The sequence below is a fragment of the Paroedura picta genome, chromosome 4 (assembly GCF_049243985.1).
Source record: "Paroedura picta isolate Pp20150507F chromosome 4, Ppicta_v3.0, whole genome shotgun sequence".
Taxonomy (NCBI): Eukaryota; Metazoa; Chordata; class Lepidosauria; order Squamata; family Gekkonidae; genus Paroedura; species Paroedura picta.
In genome coordinates this window covers 40,595,882-40,611,902 of record NC_135372.1, presented here as the reverse complement: position 1 = coordinate 40,611,902, position 16,021 = coordinate 40,595,882, and the positions used below count along the sequence as shown (strand labels likewise).

Here is a 16,021-nt window from a genome sequence, read left to right as displayed (position 1 = left end):
TGCCTCCTAGGGAGGACCCTGTAAAACGCCTTCAAAGTTGATCCAAACCTAGCCTTGGCTAGGCCATATGCATGCCTTCCAGCTTCTGGCAGCCCTTTCAACTGCATGCTGGGCCCGTCCTCTTTTAGGTGGTGGAGAAGACCAATCCCACCGAACCAGTCGGTGTGGTGTGCCGAGTGGGTGGCGTCTACCAGGTGGTGGAGTACAGCGAGATCTCCTTGGCCACGGCGCAGAAGAGGAGTCAAGACGGCCGTCTTCTCTTTAACGCTGGAAACATTGCCAACCATTTCTTCACGCTCGAGTTCCTGAAAGATGTTGTCAAGTAGGGGCATTCATTAGTCATGGGCTGTTTACGTAACACTTCGTGCTAAATATTTTTCATCCTTCTGTTACAGTAGCCGTATTTAGTCAACATGCTTTCCTTTCAGAGCCAACTTGGTGTAGAGGTTAAGAACGGAGGCCTCTAATCTGGAGAAGCGGGTATGATTCCTCACTCCTCCACATGCTGGGTGGCCTTGGGCTAGGTGCCCTTGGGCCAGTCACAGTCCTATTAGACCTGTTCTCACAGAGGAGTTCTCCAAGAGCTCAGCCCCACCTACCTCACAGGGTATCTGTTGTGGAGAGAAGAAGGGAAGGCTATTTTGGGGAGTGAAAAGTGCAATACAAAAAAAAAAAAACCAATTCTTCTTTCAAACATTTTTGGAGTATTGCCTCTTCTCCTGATTTATATCTTCCCCCATCCCCCCACCCCCATCCTGGGTCTTCTGCTGTCTCCCTACTCATTGCAGAGAACGTGGAGCCAATTGGTATGTGCAGCAAAATTCACTTGGGATCATTGTTTTTCCTGGATTGCACCACTTATAAGTGGAGGTGGGGGACAGGAATTGCTCATTTGAACTGGTCTACCATGGTTTGATGCAGCTTAGCTGTCTTTTTTTCCCAGAGCATGCCGTATTTTTCCTCCCCACCCATACCAGGGGGCCTTTTCTATCTTTCTCCTCTTCTCCCACCTCAGATTTAGAGAAGTCCTCCTTTGCAGCTGGAGTTTGCACACTCCAGGAAAAATGTTATCTCTTGATTGTGCTGCATGTCTGAAGTGGTCCATGGGGGTCCTGGTCTTCGTTTGATGACAAGAAGATTAAATAAATGAGGACTGTGGCATTAGTTAACCCTATCAAGGGACTTCTCTAGCTCAGTAGCTTTTCTGTCAAACTAGTTTATTATTCCAGAAGGGCATCTTGCTAATCAATTGCAGCAGAAGCTTATTCTCCTACTAGCAATAAAGGCCATTGTATCCAGGAATGCAACGGGCGCCAGATCCCTTCCCCCCCCCCCCCCGGGCAGGCCAGCCGAGGCCTGCAGAGGCTTCAGCAGGCCTTTTCAGGGGGGGGAGCACTGACAGGGACTCTGCTTCTCCCCCTGCCGCCCCCAAAAGGTCCGCTGAAGTCTGCAGAAGGGAAGCGCTGACGGGGACCCCTCTCCTCCCACCAGCTGGGACAACCCTACCAAAACCTGGGAAGGCCACAGCTGGAGCTGCTCGGGGAGGCCAGAGTACTGGCTCGCCTTCTCCCCTCTCCAGCCCCTCCCCCCGTGCCACGGAGGCCTGGCGAGGCTGGGGTTGCTTGGGGTTGGGATGAGTGCTGGCAGGGGCTCTCTTCTTCCTCTTCCTCCCACCCCCACTGGCCCACAGTCCCAGGCCCTCTGCCTTCCCTCCCAGCTCCTGCTTACCAGGCTGGCACATATGGAAGAAGTTGGAGGGGGATGCAACCAGGGGTGGGTCATCCTTCCTGATTGGCTGTTCGTTAGACAGATGGCCAATCAGGAATGGGACAGCCTACCTGATTGGTGGTTAGGCAGTGAGTTCCAACTCCTCCCAGAACCCTCTTACCGTTTTATTTAGAGCTTCATATCAGATTTTTAAGCTTTCTAGGTTGTAGTTAATTTTGTTAGGTGTGGAAAGCATTGTCCTCAGTTGGTGTGCATCTGCCAACTGTAGTTTCCATATGGCTACCTAGGCTCTGTGAAGGATTATATTACATGCTTTGGGAAGATGTTATTACTTTTGGCGAAATGTTACCAAATGGCAGCTGTTTTTTATACTCCACTTTTCGTTCCCCAAGGAGTTCCAAAGCTGCTTACAAACACTTTTTCCTTCCTCTCCCCACAACAGGATGCCCTGTGAGGCTGAAAGAGCCCTGAGGGAACTGTGACACGGTCATCCAGCTGTCTGGATGCAGAGGAGGAGTGGGGAATTAAACCCACTTCTCCAGATTAGAGGCTGCCGCTCATAACCACAACACCACCCTGGCATGTGGACACAGGAGAGCAGTCCTTGTGCCTTGCAAATCAGGAACAGCTTGGGAAAGGGAACTCCATGTCAACCTTCACTCCTACAGTGTGGCGAACAGAAGCCGCCAGATCCTGCTTGTATTCTGTGGCCGGATGATGACCAAGAATTTTTTGTGCCGCATTATCTCCAAAAAAGGATAAGGCCACATAGATTTAGATTTAGAATACCTTTATTGGCATAAAGATAAGGCCACATAGCAAGGCGGGGGGGGGGGGGATCGTCTGCAGATGCACACCTGGGGTTCTTTAAAGTCTCATTTTAGACAAAGCCTTTGAACTCAAGAACAATGGGGCATTCAATCCCCTACAAATCTGGCTTAAAGATTTTTTTTTCTCTTCCTCATGGTTGCAACAAAGAATTTAGGAGCACTGTGGGAAGTGCCTGATAAAATCCAGGCGAGGCCTGCCGCTCTTAACCACCGGAGCACGCAGGGTGTGTGCAGTTTTAGGGGGAAAAAGAAACAGTAAAATCCCCCCCCCCCACCCCAATTCCCCCAGTCAGTGCACATGAAATAAAGAAGGGTTTGGACTTCTCTTATATCAGGCTATGTGCCTGGGGAAGATATGATGCCCCAGAGTTACTTAAACCATTTTTGACTGGCAGGCCACAATACTGACTAAGTTGTACACTCAGATTAGTCTCACAGGTGTGTTTCCAGCAGGGTAGAAACAAAACATGGCTCCAGTGTTCAGAAAGGGCAGTGAGAAGGACCTATGTCGTTTCAAGGCATGGATCCATTAAAGACACAGCAATGGTACAGTAGCTGGATTAGCCAATCTACAGTTGTATGATCTTTTTTTAAAGTAATAAGTGATATGAATGATAAAATACAACTAACAGGATGCATCACCAGTTACTCCAGCACTGTAGACCTAATCCTGCTGGCTGCCGGCACAAACAATGTGACCCTGCTGGTGACATACGGATCTTTATCCAACAGTAGAAAGGCCACTCTCTCAAGATCTGGGGCACCAGAAGCCATCGGGGTAACCTACTAAGAAATGTATTTCTGGGTTCTGCATGAAGGCAACGTTTCGGTATATAGCGGGTCATTGCCTTCGGGTAAGTCATGTCCTCGGGGGAGGACATGATAGTACCAGAACACTTTAACATCTATATTAACCAGTGGGCCCTTCTACCCTATACCAATGCCCCTTCTGGATGTAGGCTCCAAAGTAATCTCTTAGAACAGGGGTAGTCAACCTGTGGTCCTCCAGATGTCCATGGACAATTCCCATGAGCCCCTGCCAGCATTTGCTGGCAGGGGCTCATGGGAATTGTAGTCCATGGACATCTGGAGGACCACAGGTTGACTACCCCTGTCTTAGAAGACTCCAAGCATGTAATCCATCCTGAATGCTTCCACCGTGATGGGTCTTTTAAATGTTTAAGGCATTGTGTAATAGCCTGTCTGGGAATGCCTGCCCCACGACCAGTCTTTTTAAATCCCAGGTCTGGGATGACTTAGCAGCAACCAGAACAGTAAATCTACAAATAAACATTCATCCCAGGGGCTTCTGCCTTCCCACAATTTGCTAAGAGCTTGTGCAAACAAAAGCCCTGTGTTGTAACCGTGGAGGGCCAAGTGAGGGGGTGTTCATTCATCTCTCTCAATTTTGCCTGCTTTTTGGCCCAAGATCTCCCTATTCAGGTGTCTGTAAATACAGAACTTTCCAAATATTCCACTAGATTCAGCTTCTCCCACTCTGCTTGTGCAATTGTCCACCTTCCCTCTCTCTTCCTTGATGCAGGGCTTGGTTTTCATGGTTTATGAAAAAACGGCCTAGTCCAATGTGCAGAAGCAGCTAGCCAGATGGCTTGCAAGCATGGCATGAAAGGGGCTGTTTGCCCAGGCTCCCTAGTACATGAAAATTGCATTTGACCCTTGATAGACCTGGCCCTCCACCTGCGATCCAAGCATGCATGTTTTGAATGGCACCTGTATGGTTGTATAAGGATGTTTTTGAGGAGCCTGTTGACAGGCTGTTGGCTGTCAGAGGTCTGCATTGTGTCCCTCAGATGCTGATCTGCCTGCTTTAAGCATATCGAGTCTGATTCCTCCTCCCCCCCCCCCCCCAACTTGCTGTTCCAGCGTTTATGAGCCGCAGTTGCAGCACCACGTAGCCCAGAAGAAGATCCCGTACATGGACGTGGCCACCGGGAAGACTTTGAATCCTGACAAACCAAATGGGATCAAGATGGAGAAGTTTGTATTCGACATCTTTCAGTTTGCCAAGTACGTTCATTGGCTTTTCCAGCCTTCTTGTCCATTTGTGGTCAAGAATATTGCGCGTCCCACATTGTCATTTGCATTCTGCACAGCAGGGGTAGTCAACCTGTGGTCCTCCAGATGTCCATGGACTACAATTCCAATGAGCCCCTGCCAGCAAACGCTGGCAGGGGCTCATGGGAATTGTAGTCCATGAACATCTGGAGGACCACAGGTTGACTACCCCTGCTGTACAGTGGTGTACCAAAAACCCAACAACGGTATTGTTCAGGTTTGCAAAATCGCCCTTTGGAGTGAACTCTGACCCTTTAAGTGCCTTCTCCACTCCATTCCACCAAGTCGCAGCTTAGGCAGGAGCGGCAAAGATGTGCCCGACCTCCTTCCTGCGAGGACTGCTTGACATGCATGTGGCTTGTGGGGAGCACTTATTGATTTAATGTCTTGGGAATCTGAGCCTCTTGTGGCGCAGAGTGGTAAGGCAGCGACATGCTGTCTGAAGTTCTGACCATGAGGCTGGGAGTTCAATCCCAGCAGCAGATTCAAGGTTCACTCAGCCTTCCATCCTTCCGAGTTCGGTAAAATGAGTACCCAGCTTGCTGGGGGTTAAACGGGAATGACTGGGGAAGGCACTGGCAAAACATCCCGTATTGAGTCTGCCATGAAAACGCTAGAGGGCGTCACCCCAAGGGTCAGACATGACTCGGTGCTTGCACAGGGGATACCGTTATGTTTACTTGGGAATCAGCAGGGGGAACAAGCTACAGTACCTTGGAAATCTGCTGAAGGGGCCATTGTCCCATCTATAAGAGGTCGTGGCTTCTTTCCGAAGGCTTCGAACTCCAAAGGGGCTTTAGTTTGGGTTTCCATTCCAGGCTTCTCTCTGCGTCCTTGTCACTCCGCACGGCATCTGAGTTTATCGCTGAGGCCAGCTTTCCGGCTTTCTGTCTCATCCAGGAAGTTTGTCGTCTATGAGGTGCTGCGCGAAGACGAGTTCTCCCCACTGAAGAACGCGGACAGCCAAAACGGCAAGGACAACCCCACCACCGCCCGCCACGCCCTCATGTCGCTGCACCACCGTTGGGTCCTCAACTTCGGGGGCCACTTTGTGGATGAAAATGGCACCCACCTCCCCGCCATTCCCTGGTACGATGTTCTTGGCCTTCCTCTTGCCTCTCATACTTTGTCTTCAGAGCACGGGGAGAGGCTGTGGCTTGGAGCATCTCCTTTCATGCAGAACACCCTAGAGGCAGTTCCCAGCATTTCTATGTAAAGAAAGCCCTCGCTTTGAAACCCCTGGGGAAAAAAACCCAGTTTGGTGCAGTGGTTAAGAACAGCAGCAGCTTCTAATCTGGCGAGCTGGGTTTGATTCCCTGCTCCTCCACATGCAGCCAGCTTGGGTGCCTTTGGGCCCATCACAGGCCTGATAGCTCTGTTCTCACAGAGCAGTTCTCTCAGAGCTCTTTCAGCCCCACCTACTTCACAGGGTGTCTGTTGTGGGGAGAGGAAGGAGAAGGCGATTGTAAGCCACTTTGAGACACCTTCTAGTAGTGAAAAGCAGGGTATAAAAATCAACTCTTCTTCCAAAAGATAATGCAGACTTTGAGAAACTTGAGGTGGGATGCAATCAGTCTTTGTCTGTTGGTCTTAAGGGTGCCACTGACTTAAACTTTGTTCTGCTGCTTCGGGCCAGCACAGTTGTCCACATGACTTTTTGTCTGTGTTCCGCAGCGCTCTCAAACATGCCATGCTGCAGATGTCTCTGGTGCATAATCTCACCACCACTACCACCCCCTGCCTTCATTTGCATGGCTAAAGCCATCACCCTGTGCATGGGATTCAGGTGGAGCAGGAATGAACATCTTGAAGGCCTCTGGGCTTCAGAGTAGTGGGGAAGATGAAACACGATTGTTTGAGGGCAAGCTCCAATGCTCCGGGTTATCAGAAATGCCACCCCATAGACCTCATCTTCCCTGCACATGCCTGCCACTCCTGGCTGAGGATAGTAGCAGCAGCAAGCTGGCTCTCTTCTGGGTAGAAAAAGCTAGTCAGCAGCCTTGATGCTGTGTTAGGCTCCATAACTGCAAGCAAAGCCAGTCTGTGAGCCTCCAAAATGCTGACATAAGTGAGTCCAGAAAGTGGCTCTTTTGTCCTTGGAAACTGAAGGCAAATTAAGGCAAGCTGCAGGTGGAGGGTGGGAGGGTTAGTTGCCTTCAGTAGCCACCTGTTACTGGTAGAGTTTGAATATGCAGGGTGCGGGGAGAAAACAAGGCTGCTTAAAGAATAAAGTAGTTTTTATTCATGAAGTGAGACCACTAAGTATAGAAAGAGGAGAAAAGTGACCTAACTAGTTGTTAGCTGTTGTATGCAGTCATTCTGTAGCAGCACACACCCCTCTACAAGAGTTCCTATAGCAGCCTTTCTCAAATTGAGAAACCCCTGAAACATTCTTCAGGCTTTAATAAACCCCAGATATGGCGCAATTGTGCATGTGTGAAATCACCCAATATCTGAATGTAAATAGCCCCTGGTAGCGGATGCTGGGACAGATACCTGTCAGTCACCTGCTTCTGTCTGTACATCCCTTTAGTGATCCTAAATACTTAAGCATAGAGCTTCAATAATGGGGACTGGGGGGGGGCTAGCCTTGCTTGTTTTGGGGGCAGGGGAAATCTTGGTCATTAAAACTGCATTCCCGGGAAACAAGGAGCAGCCTGAGACAGGTTATCTTAGATAGGCATCACAGGGATTTTCAGACAGAAAATGTCTGGGAGGGTAACAGAGTGCAGAGGTTAGGCAAATGCCTTGTATGTGTGTGTGTGGAAGGCTCTCTGTTTTATAAGCAAACACAGGGGTGAAGCAGTGCTGATTCAGCCCACGGCACCTCCTAACTCCCCTTGAGGGGTTGACTTTGTTCCCAAACTCTGTATTGAGTGCTGGGGGGAGGGGGGGGTGCAGGTTAAATTGCCATATCCTCTAACTTGGTGCATCCTTTCTCTTCCCACGGGACAGCAGCACAAACGGAAGGTCAGATGCACTCCCAGCAGATGTCAATCACAAGTAAATATACCCTCCTGGACTGTTGGGGGATGCATGGTAACGGGGGCTCTGCTTGTGGTCCGACTAACCTCTTTCTACAGCATGCAGGATCTTCACCCTGAGCTTGGTTTTTCAGAGGACGGTTGCTTTGTCGCCCTGTTCGATTTGTCTCTCTGTAGGCATCCCTGGAACTGTATCCCGGGTGCGTGCTTGTCTTGAAGGATCCTGTAGCTACTGCTTGGTTGCATTGTGAGGAGAGTGTAGCTTGACCGCATTCCTTTGGGGAAATCTGACTCTCTGCAGGGCTTAATTCAGAACTTCCAGGAGTTGGCTTCTTTTTTCCCTGCAGCAGCTTTTGCTTCACAACAGGATAGAAAAGCATGTCATTAGGTCTGGATTCTTCTGGATTTTGTTCTTTCCTTGGCTCTGTGTGTGTATGCATGCGTGTGCATAGATTGGCCAGAGTCAGTGCCGCCACCACTGCACTTTTCCCAGGGGACTTCAAAGATCTGCTGCACCAGCAAGCCTTGAGGCTGGAGAAGTCGTCTGCCACGTTGCAGCAGGGCGTGGCCTTGGCCGAGTCAACTTGGGAGTCGGCTGGCTTGAAGGAGCCCAGCTGGCTCTCAGTGGCCTTCTCAGCAGCAGAAGCTCAGGGGAACCCTGGCACTGAGACCCAAAGGAGTTCTGCCAGGGGGGCAGGGACAGCAGGCAGCACTGACCCTTCTTAGAGGAGGTCGGACAGGGCAGCTAGCTCTTTAAAGAAGTTCAGGGGAAGGGCCAGTGAGCTCCCAAACCCAAGGCAAGTATCTATTGACCCAGGGGCCTGTCCCTCCCCAGGATTGGGTTGGAGAGAGGATTGGCTGAGCCCAGGGTCGGCCCTCCCTTGAGGAAGCATTTGAAAGGTGTGCCCAGGAGCAGGCAGAGAGGAAGAGCCCGACCCATTCCTTGGCAGGTGGGAATAGGCACTCAGCAGCGTGGGGAAACTGGGTGAAAGAAGACCTTTCCTCTTGCTGTATTCAGAGACTCTCCTGGGACACTGGCCCAACAAAGAGCAGTCCTGGAGAATGAGACAGCTCTGGACTGAGGCCCAGCTCCTGGGGATCCTGACATCATTCAATATACATGCAATTTAAAAAAAAACGATTCACTGTGAGTGAGGTATCCATCACAAGAGCACCACTTCGAGGAGGGAACATGAGAAATGCAGCAAAGATATTTCAGTGGCGGTTTAACCTAGTGCTGATTGTGTGGGTAGAGACCCTACCCCTTGGCAGGGCTGTCTGGAGGGCTCATCCAGTAGTTAGATACACAATGTAAGTTACCAGTTAATGTGGCCTCCTGTATTGATCTTGCCTTGCCATCCTTTCAGGACATCCTGTTAGAAGCAAATCTGGGGATTGCCTCTTGCAGCGATGGTGCTCTTGGCTTGGGTCTGCCAGACAAGGCACCTGACTTGTTGAGCCTGCTTGAATGTTCCCTACCCAAGCCTTCTCCTCTCAAGGAGGAGAGTCTGCACAGCGTTCTGGTTAAAGAGTGGCAGGCTCCAATCTGGAGAGCTGGACGTAATACCCCACTCTTCCACATGCAGTCAGCTAGTCACAGTCTTGTTAAGGCTGTCCTTGCACAGCAGATCTGTGAGTTCTCTCAGCCCCACCTCCTTGTGGGAAGAGAAAGGGAAAGATGTTTGTAAGCCGCTTTGGGTAGTGAAAATCAGGGTATAAGGAATCAGCTCTTCTTTGTCCAAGGGGAGCATCCTTGTAGTTTGAAGATCGAACCCCTCAGTAGTAGAATATACATTTAGCACAGAGAAGGCCCAGATTCATCCTGAGAGTCTCCACTTCAGTATTTGTTTTTTCAAAGACTTCTCTGCCTTAGAGTCTGAAGGGCTGCCTGCATGGGCTAGGTAGACTCTTGGGCTGCTACCAAGTCAGACAATGTCACACTCATTTTATATAGCTCAGATGACAGGAACTGGCTGGCCTAATAAGTTAAAGGAATTAATTCTTGCCTTGAGCAAAGGAGCCAATATTTGAGTTTGTTACTTCAAGCATTGTTTTTTTCTAACTTCCCACTGGGAAAACCCTTCAGTGTAGGAAAGAAAGCCAAATTTGTGAATGTACCCAGCAAGACTGCTTGCCAAAGTTTTATCGGCACCAAAATACTTTCCATGAAGACAAATCCCTTGGTCTGTCAACTGTTTAATCTGCCCTTTAGCAGCTGAACCAGTTTGTGTGATGATATTGGGATGAATTGAGCATGTGAGTTGTTTTGTTTCATTTATTTTTGGACGTACAAAACTAAATAACGTAATTGAACGCGTGAGACGAATCAGTCCTGACGAGTGTATAAAAGTTGGCTTTGATATTTTCTTGTTCATTCCCTATTACCATAACCCCCCTGGATTTATTTATTTATTTATTATTATTTGGATTTGTTTCCCGCCGCTATCAGACACCATCTCGTGGTGGGTTACAGTCATGAAAACCCCACATGAAAAGTAAAAGTATAAAAACCCTAAGTTAGAATGAGAACAGCCTCAACTAACAGGGAAATGTGTTCTTAATTCTCAGCCTGGCTTTCACTTTGGTTGATCTGCTGATTCCTCCAGTTCGGCAATCCTGGAAGCTCAAATGTTTTGAAGTGGCCCAGATGTAGTGAGCTGAAGATTTGAAGTGGCATTTGTGTGGCTTTTAACTACTCATGTGCTCTGACTTGTGCTGCTTGTGTGTGAGAGAGATGCGCGCATGGGAAAGGAGTGCTGTGTTTAAAACTCCTGCTTCCTTTGGTCCATCACTGCTGGTGCCTTTCTCTTTTTTAACAAGTGGAAGAAATTCTAACCCGCGCTTCATTAATCCCTGGGAATCCAGATACTGGGCACTTTCACATGGACTCTTTCTGCGCTTTTTTCCCTAGCGTTGGGCTGTCTCCTTCGCCTGAGTGCTAAATCAGCAGAGCCGCCGGAGCACTTTCCAAGAGCAAAAGGGGTGACGAGTCAAACCACCCTCAGTATGTCTCTTGCCTTAAACAGTTGCATTTGTCTTTTTCCTCTCTTCTTCTGTAGTCTGAAGGATGCCAGTGACCTGCCAATTCAATGTGAGATTTCTCCTCTTGTCTCCTATGGGGGTGAAGTAAGTTGCTGCGAGCGCTTTATTTTTGTTCCCGTTCAGATCGGTATTTCTCTTATTGGGTGCTTTCACTCACACTAAATAATGCACTTTCAGTCCACTGTATATGCACTTTGTGGCTGAATTTGACTGTGAGATGGCAAAAACCACTTGCAGTCCCCGAAGTGGATTCAAACAGCATTATTTAGCCCGTGTGAAAGTGCCTGTTGTCATGTTTAAAGCCGGTTAAAATAAGCATGGGGCACAAGACACTGGGAATTATCTTCTGCCCAAGCTCCGTGGAAGCGGAACTGGCCCAGAGGATGCAGGTAGAAACAGCCTCTTGGATTTGCGTCCTGCGATGGGTGCGGTGGGTTTGGGGCAGCCACTTCATTAAAAGGAAGAAATTTGACAGAGGAGAGTTTCATGAACATCCCTGACCAACGCAGCACATTGAAATAGGACCCTGATGGCCACCACAATAAAAACGAAAGCCTTTTATCGGTAGCATAAGAATACATTTGAGCCGAACCCCAACATCATCTTCAGAATTCAGACTGTTTCTCCAAAAAGCAATCTTCCTCCTCCTTCTCCCCCCTAAATCCACTAAGCACTGGGATCAACTAAGATGCCCTCTGCTGAGAAAGTTGTACAGTGGAAAGAACCACCTCTGAAAAGGCCCTGCCTCTTGTTTCAAGTTCAGGAGACCTCACACACCAATTGTGGTAAGGGCTGGGTGGAGCCTGATAATTCTTTAAAGGAATAGCAGGAGGCTATCTTTAAAAGAGCCTCTTGTGGAACAGGGTGTTAAGGCAGCAGAAATGCTGTCTGAAGCTGATTGCCCATGAGGCTGGGAGTTCAATCCCAGCAGCCGGCTCAAGGTTGACTCAGCCTTCCATCCTTCCGAGGTCGGTAAAATGAGTACCCAGCTTGCTGGGGGGTAAACGGTAATGACTGGGGAAGGCACTGGCAAACCACCCCGTATTGAGTCTGCCATGAAAACGCTAGAGGGCGTCACCCCAAGGGTCAGATAGGACCCTGTGCTTGCACAAGGGATACTTTTATCTTTAAAACAATGGGCACTCTCTGTGAACCCTTAAGATGATGAGCATCCAGTATCTGGATCTACTGGGATTAATTCATGTGTGAAGCTTTTTGTTCTTCCATTTTTGCTATCTAGTAAGTGGTGCTGGGCACAATGAGTCCCTGTACTCTGTCACTAAATAAAAGGAGAGCAGCTTCTCTACTTGATACAGCCTAATTAACAGCCTTCCTGATGGAGCTCACGCCAGAGTCTCCATAGTATATCATTCGTAGCATATCATTTGTATTTCATATACCTGGCTGGGGGGGGGGATTTATTATCGGGGGCTGCCAGGTTCTATATGCATGCTGGGCACTTCTGTGGTAAAGCTCCTGCTGTTTTCCAGCCCTGGGGATGCTTGCTGTGGGTATATGCTCTGAGCGGGGCATAGCACACCCAAACAGGCTAGATAGCCATCTGACAGAAAGGCTGATTCTGTGAAGGCTCAAGGGGGTGGCAGGTGACAGTGGATGAGCGATAGGGATGTGAGTGTCCTGCATAGTGCAGGGAGTTGGACTAGATGACCCAGGAGATCCTTTCCAACTCTATTATTCTATGATTCAAAGAGACTGGTTGAAATTTACCTTTTATTAATATTATTATTATTATTTTATTTATATCCCGCCTCCCCCCGAAGGCTCGAGGTGGCTCACATAAAACCCCATCCCCTTGTGTATGGGAACCCCAAAATAGCATCTTAGAATCGCAATAATTTTTCCTGGGCTGGTGACATTTATTCATTTTTATTCTTGGATTTGTATCCCACCTCTCACGACTTTTGCTGCCTCGAGGCGGCTAACAATGGAAACCATAAACTATTTCCCCATAAAAATCCCATTAAAACAGTAACAGTACATATAGTGATCCACAAGATGGCGGAAACAGTCTATCCCAACACAACCTACTAAATCCAGTCATAGTTGTTATTGTATTACAGCCGTTATATTACATAGAACCAGTTTCTTCCTTACTTGCATAAACACCAAGTAGTTCTAATAACCCTATCTAATTCATACCCCAGATCACTCTTTGGGAATCATTAATCCAAATTACAGACAAGGAAACGAAGCTTACAGGCCTACGGCTACCCGTCAAGTTCCTGGCCAAACAGGGATTGGAATTCAGCTCTACCAGGAGGAAATGCAAAATTACTCCTTTGGTAGTAGTAGTACCATTAGGTAATAGTTAGTTTTTGACTAGCATCCAGTAGTGCGAAAACTGCAGCGGCCATTCTGGGCATTTAAAAAGTCCCTCTGACTAAGGAACATGGTTCAAATGCATGAAATTATGTCAGGTGGGAAAAATGTAGAGTCTCCCATAATTCCGGTGCTCAGTAGGCACCCAGTTAAGTTGATGAGGCAACAGGCACAAGGAAGTATTTCTTTGCTCAATGAGGAATTAAATTGTAGAGTTTGCCAACAATGGATGTTTCTACTGCCACTAGTTCTTTAAATGGGGATTAGAAAGAAAGTGGATTCTGTTGAAATGAGGCATTGGCAAAGGGCTTTATGGAAAGACAAAGAAGTGCATTCCAGATCAAGCCTGAACTCCTCCCCAAAGCAGAAATGGCTAAACTGAGGCAAGAATCACTGGGAAAAGACAATAATGCTAGGAAAAGTTGCAAGCAGAAGGAAAGGAGAGACCCTGCATGTGGTGAATTGATTCTCTCAAGGAAGGATTGTAAGACCTGAACAAGTTTTGGAGATTATTAATTCAAACGGTCACCCTAAGCGACTCAACAGCACTTAACACACACGTACAGAGAGAGATTCATAGAGGAGATGGCCATTGGCTGTATCCACAGTAACAAAAGGGCACCTCCCCATGTCCACCTTGGAATACCAGTGCTCGGAGGCAGCATCAGGGTTCTTGGCCTCTATGGATTAGCAGGGGCTCATGGGAATTGTAGTCAGTGGACAGCTGGAGAGCACCGTTTGCTGCTTTAGAGCAACTGGTTAGCGCATATGTGAAACTGAGTGACAGTCTAGCTGGACCACTGGACTGATTCAGCAGGGCTCCTAACTTCATGCTGCTTCTTCATTTCACTAGGGCCTGGAAGAATACGTGAAGGACAAAGAGTTCCATGCTCCTCTGGTTATCGACAGGAGTGGTGTTCATGAGCTGGTGAAGAATGGAGTGTGAGATTCTCTTGAAGATCCAGAACATTATGATCCTTCTTGTCACCCTGTGGGATTTTTACTCCTTCATGTTGAATCCTCTCAGTCTGCAGGACTTGGTTGCAATAAGAGGGGCAGGGAGACAAATCCCTCTGTTCTTGGCTTGTCTATTTATATATATATATATTAATTTAAAACCAGTTGAAATAGCTCATGCATTGCCTTCATGCTGCAGTGCTTCAAATCATAATAGTATTTTATATTGAAATCTCTATGGTTGACCTGCAATATGTCTTCTATGGTACGCGAATTGGATCTGAAATTGTAAGAGGATAAAAAATCCTGGCCTGGATCACGGACATCTGTTCAGGGAGTGGGTGGTGCTTTCCTCCACCCCAAGGAGGGTTCTCCCACTGCAAACACCACTGCTAATGAGAGACTTGTGGGATCCCACCTGCTGTGGGGCCACTTCAGATGCATCGGGGCTTTTGAATCTGCTGCCCATATTCTTTTGACATCAGCTAAAGGAAAAGGAAATAAAGGAAAAATTCATGTTCCCACCGTCTTGCACGGACAGCGTGTCTTGGGGTTTTTGGTGTCTGAGTTGCCTGTCAAAAATGTACTTCCAACTATATGCTCACCCACTTTCCAATCCAGTGGCAGCACTGAGTTCCACTGGTGGAGTTTGGTGTGTGGAACCTGCTGTAGACATACAGTGGGCTTGAGATGGTGTCTAAACTTGAAATAGCAAGGTGTAGGTGTTCCTGAAGGAGCTCAGAGATTCCAGCAGCAAACAACCAATCAAAGTAAGGGTAGGTTGTATAACCTCAAATGTGCTGTATTATCCACAGACACATTTAATGATAACCTTTGGTGTGCTTGCCAACCCAAATGGCAAAATTGTCATCCTAGGTAGTGCCAATTGAACAGAAATCTGAAGGACTTTCTACGTGAATGATGCAGAGAAATACAGAAGAATGCATCTTTGAGGTCGAAAACTGCAAGCCATAACTCCCCCAATAGGAGTGGTAGGACCTCATGAAGGGCCATTATCCTAAACTTCAATAACTGCAGGTGCTTGTTGGGGCCTCTGAGATCTAGGAAGCGTTGTTCTCCCCCCTTCTTGCCTATGGCAAAATACCTAGGAGAAAAACACCTTGATTATACTGTGCCACGGGAACAACCCTAATAGCGCCTTTTCCCAAAAGCACAGAGATGGCTTGTCCTTGTCCAGTCAAAGAAAAAGAACAAAACTCTGACCAAAGTAATTTGGTCAGAAAAGCTACTACAGAATACTCTGGAAGCCCGTCCTTCACAGCGGTGAAGAGAGAACTGAAGGAAGAGTGCTTCCACCCCCGGTATGTGACCCTATGGGCCAGGAAAGCAGTGATCACATGTGCCTCCCCAGCAGACAGGATGAACAGGATGTCTCAGACCCTCTCCAAGAATCATACACAGGGAAGAAGAAGAAAGTAGCAGCTCTTTCTGAGTTCTCTTATTCCCGAATCACTGAAGGTGGATATGGTGGTGTAAGGAAGGCTTAGGGGACCCCCCCCTCAAACCTCCATGGGTTTCACCAGTTGCAGAGTACCAGTAACCATGCTGAGACCAGATAGTTGAAAGAAGGAAAGGATTTACTTTAAAAAAATCATTCCAGTTACATAAAATCAGAGGATCAATATAGACACGCAGTGCGACATAAAGCAACGGGAGACACTGTCTAATCCCATCTCCCCTATAGCTGGGAGATGGGGGATGGGAGAGGATTAGGTTAATTGTGGTTCCCTAGCAGGATCTCTCCAGATGGAAGTAAAGATTTGCAAGAATGAGCCTGGCTCTCTGAAGAGGCATTGCCATTGGGGCCTCTAGAAGTGTCCAAGTAAAGCAATAGAAAAGATGTGTTGCCCTGGACATTTGGCCCCGTGTGGTTTTGACTTGATCCACACAGGAAGAGACTGGCCATTAGATGTTATCACTGATCTTTCTGGGGAAGGCTTGTCACGCCCCCGTTTGAGTTAATGTCATTGAGTGTTTGTGTTGGGGAAATTAGGTGTGAGCTAGCCTGTGTGTTTGTGTTGGGGACCTAGAGGTGAGCCAGCC

General features: G+C 48.0%; 1 protein-coding gene across 2 annotated transcripts in view; it reads left to right on the top strand.

The window, feature by feature from the left end:
- The window catches only part of UAP1 (UDP-N-acetylglucosamine pyrophosphorylase 1), a 35,698-nt gene extending 21,207 nt beyond the window's left edge, over positions 1-14,491 (top strand). The window contains exons 7-12 of one of the 2 annotated variants that reach the window (XM_077332574.1): positions 129-322; positions 4,443-4,586; positions 5,535-5,723; positions 7,590-7,637; positions 10,678-10,744; positions 13,854-14,491. In XM_077332574.1, the coding sequence (XP_077188689.1) occupies positions 129-322; positions 4,443-4,586; positions 5,535-5,723; positions 7,590-7,637; positions 10,678-10,744; positions 13,854-13,946 (735 nt within the window). In that variant the 3' untranslated portion in view covers positions 13,947-14,491. The remainder of the gene's footprint in view (positions 1-128; positions 323-4,442; positions 4,587-5,534; positions 5,724-7,589; positions 7,638-10,677; positions 10,745-13,853) is intronic. The other variant, XM_077332575.1, reaches the window with a different exon arrangement.
- The last annotated feature ends 1,530 nt before the right edge of the window (positions 14,492-16,021 follow it).